Source organism: Vicia villosa, unplaced genomic scaffold (assembly GCF_029867415.1).
Source record: "Vicia villosa cultivar HV-30 ecotype Madison, WI unplaced genomic scaffold, Vvil1.0 ctg.000163F_1_1, whole genome shotgun sequence".
Taxonomy (NCBI): Eukaryota; Viridiplantae; Streptophyta; class Magnoliopsida; order Fabales; family Fabaceae; genus Vicia; species Vicia villosa.
This window is the reverse complement of record NW_026705046.1, coordinates 337,353-342,678: the sequence shown is the minus strand read 5'-3', so window position 1 is coordinate 342,678 and position 5,326 is coordinate 337,353. Positions and strand designations below refer to the sequence as shown.

Here is a 5,326-nt window from a genome sequence, read left to right as displayed (position 1 = left end):
AATCTCGTCCCCACCTCTTACACAAGGGTAATGCATGCAAGAAATGAAGCAATAATTCTGCACAAGATAGTAACTTTGACATGACTAATGCATGCCACAAAAGAATCTCGTCCCCACCTCTTACACAAGGGTAATGCATGCAAGAAATGAAGCAATAATTATGCACAAGACAGTAACTTTGACATGACTAATGCATGCCACAAAAGATAGGGCTGCATGCATGAAGATAGGGGGAATCGTTGCAGGAATCTATCAGGAATCGCTTCAGGAATCATTACAGGTGCATGCTAGGGACAGAAAACAGATGGGGACCATGTGGGGCCCTAATTTTTATTCTTCAAAATTATTGTTTATGTTTTTCCCTTGTAAATGAAACCCTAGTTGTCCCTCTATAAATTAGGGTTTCTTGTGTGCATCAGTACACACACGAAAAAATGAGATCTCGAATAAGGCCAGATAGCACGCACCGGACTACTGAGCCCCCACCACCTGTAAGGCGTTTGGACTATCAACCTCCCATTGTTCGAAGGAACGGATACGTTATTTTCTCTGCCGTCAAACCTCCCATGCAGGTAATGTTTTGGAACATTCAATCCATGGACCAGCTTAAGAGAACCCTTCTCAGGTTTTTGGAGGGAGAGTGGAGTCAAGGCGAACAAATCAGATCTATCAAGAGACTTAGAACAAGGGGAGGTGTTTTTCTTGAAAGACAGCGTTGGTGGGAGACAATGGAGGACGACATTCAATGCACTCGAATGATGGAGGACAGAGAAGACATTGTCCTAACCGTTGTAATATCCTAGATGTTGCAGTTTCTTTATCATTTCAGCTACTTCTGTACCGTCCAATTAAATGCTCTGAGCATATATTAATGAAATGTTTTTTTAACATTACAAAGTTTCCAATTAGTATTTAAGTTATTAATAATTAGCAAAATTATTTTCCGCGGTATTTCACCCACTATAAATAAAGGTGTGTGTGTGTGGAGTTGAAGTACCAACTCTTTCTTCATTCTTACTGCAAACACTAAAAATGAACTCAGTTTGGGCTGTCGTTTTTTTTTAGGAAGGTAGTCACATGCGTGTATGCCTTAACCCCCATTGGAATTTCCAGAGAATTGTTAGAGCCATCAACACTGGGTTTCGTCAACTAGATGGTCCGACCAGAAAAGTTAAACAGATAGATTACCGTTGTCCATACATTACGTTGACGGATAATAATCCAGAAGACACCTACATGTATTATTGGGACCGTGTGAAAGACGATGTGGACGTGGATCTAATGTTTTGGACACACAGTGGAGAGGTTAACCGAGGCGTTGAAGATCCACTTGTTCTTGCAGTGATACTCGAGTAGTTTAGATTAAGTGTTGCAATGATCGAGTGTGTACTACAAGTTGTTATGTGTTATTTTCTTAGATGTTTTAGTTTCTGTGTTGGTTATTGGCAATGTACCTTTTTAATTAATGAATGAATTAATGTTTTCCATAATATATATATCTGCGCTAATTTAATATAAAATCCTCAAAATCTATTATAATCATATGTTTTAAATGAATTAAAAATTATGATAAATCACTGCATGCAATAATTTAAAATAAACATGACAAGACGAGACACTGCAGGGAATCTCGTCCCCACCACAGACATGACGGGACAAGACACTGCAGGGAATCTCGTCCCCACCACAGACATGACGGGACAAGACACTGCAGGGAATCTCGTCCCCACCACAGACATGACGGGACAAGACACTGCAGGGAATCTCGTCCCCACCACAGACTTGACGGGACAAGACACTGCAGGGAATCTCGTAATAACCTATGCATTTTGGCTATAAATATGTTCCCAAACTTGTTCATTTTCTTCATCACCTCTTATACTTTCATCAGAGCAACTTTGTGTTTCATCATCAACAAACATGTCTCTCCTAACTATGGGTCAAGAGCATCGAGGAACCATTGCAAACATTGCCGCTTATGTAAGTTTGAGTTAACGCTTAATTTTTTTTACTTAAATTTAATAATTTCAAATACTTATGGGAGGTGTTTTTTTTATAGGATGTCACGAGATTTAGGACCCGTGCTGGTAAGATGAATGCTCCTGACCCTTTGATTGTGGACTACGTTAAACGTGCGGGATTTGGTGAGGTAATGAACTTAACACATACCTCAGTTGATATGAAGTTTATATTAGCATTGTGTGAGCGTTGGAGGCCTGAGACTCATACTTTTCACCTTCCAATGGGTGAATGTACCGTCACTCTAGAGGACGTGTACATGTTATTGGGTCTCAAAACAAATGGAAAGGCAGTGTATGGAAATGTCCAACAACCAAACGCCCTATGCGTCGAATTGTTGGGTGTGGATTTAATAGAGGGTGAGGGGCAACAAAGGGGTAGGGGCCAAGGTATAAAGCTTGCTGGCCTTCAGCTAGCTTATGCTGGGCTTCAATTGGATCAGTTTTCTGACGAAGAAACTATACTGCAGAAAACTAGGATGTATATTATGTTGTTGTTTGGTAAGTTTCTATTTCCCGAAGGCACGGGAAATAGTGTTAATTTTATGTACTTGTGTTTACTTGGGGACATTGATGCAATAAAGACATATAGTTGGGGTTCGGCTGTGTTGGCATACCTATATAGTTCCTTGTGCAAATGTGCAAAAAAGGATAGTTGTACATTTAGTGGATGTGCATTCTTGCTACAAGCATGGGCATGGTGGAGAATGCCGGTATTGGCCCCTGCAAATCCAAACAGTTACGCCTTCCCTTACGCTTCAAGGTAACTTTTGGATCTTATTTTAATTATTGCTTTTTATTCTATTATTATTTGTAACTATATTGATTTATATCTTTTAATGTGTTTAGGTTCAATGCACTCGGAATGGATTGGTCCAAAACGCCTGAATCCAAAATCATTTTCTACCGCCAAATATTAGATCGACTAGGACCCCAAGATGTAATACCTCTAAAAATGTCCATTTTCTAAATATATTTTTAAAAATAACTATCTTCTATATTTTGAAATTAATATTATTTGCTTTGCAGTTTATTTGGCGTCCTTACTTGGAATTGGACCATGTACCCGACCTTGACGAGGCGGCTATTTGGACAGCAAAATCACCCATCATACGGTTCACCACTGTGGAGATGCACCCGAGTGACCGTGTCAAGCTCCAATTCGGCATGCATCAAGGTATCCCTGACCCACCTGAGCCTGACTGTTTGGGACGTTGGCATCTTGCGAAAGTTAGCGAACAGTGGTACGTTGAAAATTACAAGTCGTTTGCTATAGATCAGCGTAAAATATGGGCTCGTCGATCAAAAACGGTTCTAGAATTTCCTGTGGCGCCGGGAGAAATGAAGCCAACTGTTGACTATGTAAACTGGTACAGATCGGTCACAAATCCTGAAATGATTGTGTCTGCCCCTTTCTATTTAGCTGACCCGCGAGCACAACCTCCATATTTTGGAGGACAACAACAACCACCACCAAATTACCACCAACAACAACAACAACCACCGCCACCAAATTACCAACAACAACAACAACCACCACCAAATTACCAACAACAACATTACCCACAACAACACCAACAACAACAACAACAACAAAGTTACCACCAACAACCAATGCAACCACAAACACCTTTTTACCAACAACATTCCCAACAACTCCACCAGTTTTTTCCATCCCAAACTCAACCACAAAATCAACAATTCCATGTAGGGAGCTCTTCTAGATCACATTTCCAAGAATTCCATGCGGGGAGCTCTTCAAGATCACCACCAATGACCCCCGACATGGGCATAGAAGAAGAATACCCGCAATACACCACATTCGACCAACACACATCACAGTACCCCAACCAACAATTTGACCTCAACACACCGCCACAACCATTGTATTTTAACCAAACCGGATCCACCACCAACTTCCAAAACTTCCAGGCCGCACCCACTAGGAGGAATTTCAACCCGCCTAGACAAAGCTTCGACAGCGCCGCGGGCACCCGCCTATCCTATGGAGGGAATTCTATAGGTCAAGATGTTGAAGACCCAGGTTTCATTGAGGGGGCGTCGACTCTGGCACAAGACGAACCAAATAGAGGGGGGCGTCGTCGCAGGAATAGGGGGGCATTACCAACTCGTGACCCGTCTACACGACCCATTAGGCAACCTCAATGTGGATCGTACCATGGTCCACGTGGCGCACAATAAGATTTTTATTTGTATCGTGAATGTATTTTGTAATGTTTTTAATTATAATGTATTTGTATCGTTAATGTATTTTGAAATGTCTTTAATTTTAATGTATTTGTATCGTCAATGTATCGTTATTGTATTTTAATATATAATTATTTTAACGAATGTCCAACTTTCAAAATAATGAATCCACCACCAACTTCCAAAAATAATTTTAACTAGATAAAAAAAACAATATAAAAAAATTATTGAAAAATTGTTGTTAAAAAAAAATACTAAAAAAAATACTAGAAAATAATATTAAAAAATTGTAGTTATTAAAAAAAAATACTAAAAAAAATTTAAGAGAAATTATGTTAAAGAAAAAAAATTACAAAAAAAAAAAGAAAAAAAAAATAAGGGGGGGGGGGGGGGGGGGGGGTGTTGTCGCCAGGGGGGTGGCGACAACACCTAAAACATACACGTAGGCGCCAGGCCCACTGGCGAGTACACTTATGGCCCATTGTTGTCGCCACCCCCCCTGGCGACAACGTGTTGTTTTAAGCAAAAAAGTGACATTTGTGTAATTTTTTTGAAAACCTAGTTATTTTTGGAATTTTTTTAAAAAAATGGTTATTCAAAAAAAAAATCGCAGTAATCATTAGAGTAGTTAAATGTGTGGAGTAATTATTTTTCTTAACTTTTGCAATTGTTTCTTTAAAGTTACCGTTAATCTAGTGATACATTTAATTTAAAAACATTTTGATAATCTTAATCAAATATTAAATCAGATAGTGAAATTAAAAAATATATAGATCTGTATAAGAAATTCTCTCATGAAAAATTAGTAACATTACAAAATTATTTTGGATTTTTTTTCAATTCAATATTAAAATTAAAATGTCTAAGCAAAAGGTACAATGAAATTAATGAAATTAGAGGAGGAGGCTTCAACAATTTCATTTAGTATTTCACTCTCTGCTCATTTTCCCTCACTTGCCGTATTAATGTTGGCTTTTTCTTTTCCTTGACTTCCTTCCATCTACCTACATCAAAACCAAGATTTTTTCTAGACATCATATAATTATCAGATAAATTTGCACTACAATAATAATAATAATTTAGAAAAATTAGAGATAAAA

General features: G+C 38.5%; 1 protein-coding gene across 1 annotated transcript; it reads left to right on the top strand.

Annotated features, from left to right (window-relative positions):
• The first annotated feature begins 2,065 nt into the window (after positions 1 to 2,065).
• On the top strand, positions 2,066 to 3,070 carry LOC131624815 (protein MAIN-LIKE 2-like). Its single transcript, XM_058895731.1, has 2 exons — positions 2,066 to 2,781; positions 2,868 to 3,070. Exons 1-2 carry the CDS (start codon positions 2,093 to 2,095, stop codon positions 2,986 to 2,988), a joined length of 810 nt encoding a protein of 269 aa, XP_058751714.1. The 5' UTR covers positions 2,066 to 2,092; the 3' UTR covers positions 2,989 to 3,070.
• Positions 3,071 to 5,326: the final 2,256 nt, after the last annotated feature.

What these genes read in the sequence shown, in the direction of transcription:
- LOC131624815 (XM_058895731.1), top strand. Translation starts at nt 2,093, where the DNA reads ATGAATGCTCCTGACCCTTTGATTGTGGACTACGTTAAACGTGCGGGA. An exon ending in GCCTTCCCTTACGCTTCAAG is followed by an intron (nt 2,782 to 2,867) that starts GTAACTTTTGGA and finishes TAATGTGTTTAG; the next exon opens with GTTCAATGCACTCGGAATGG.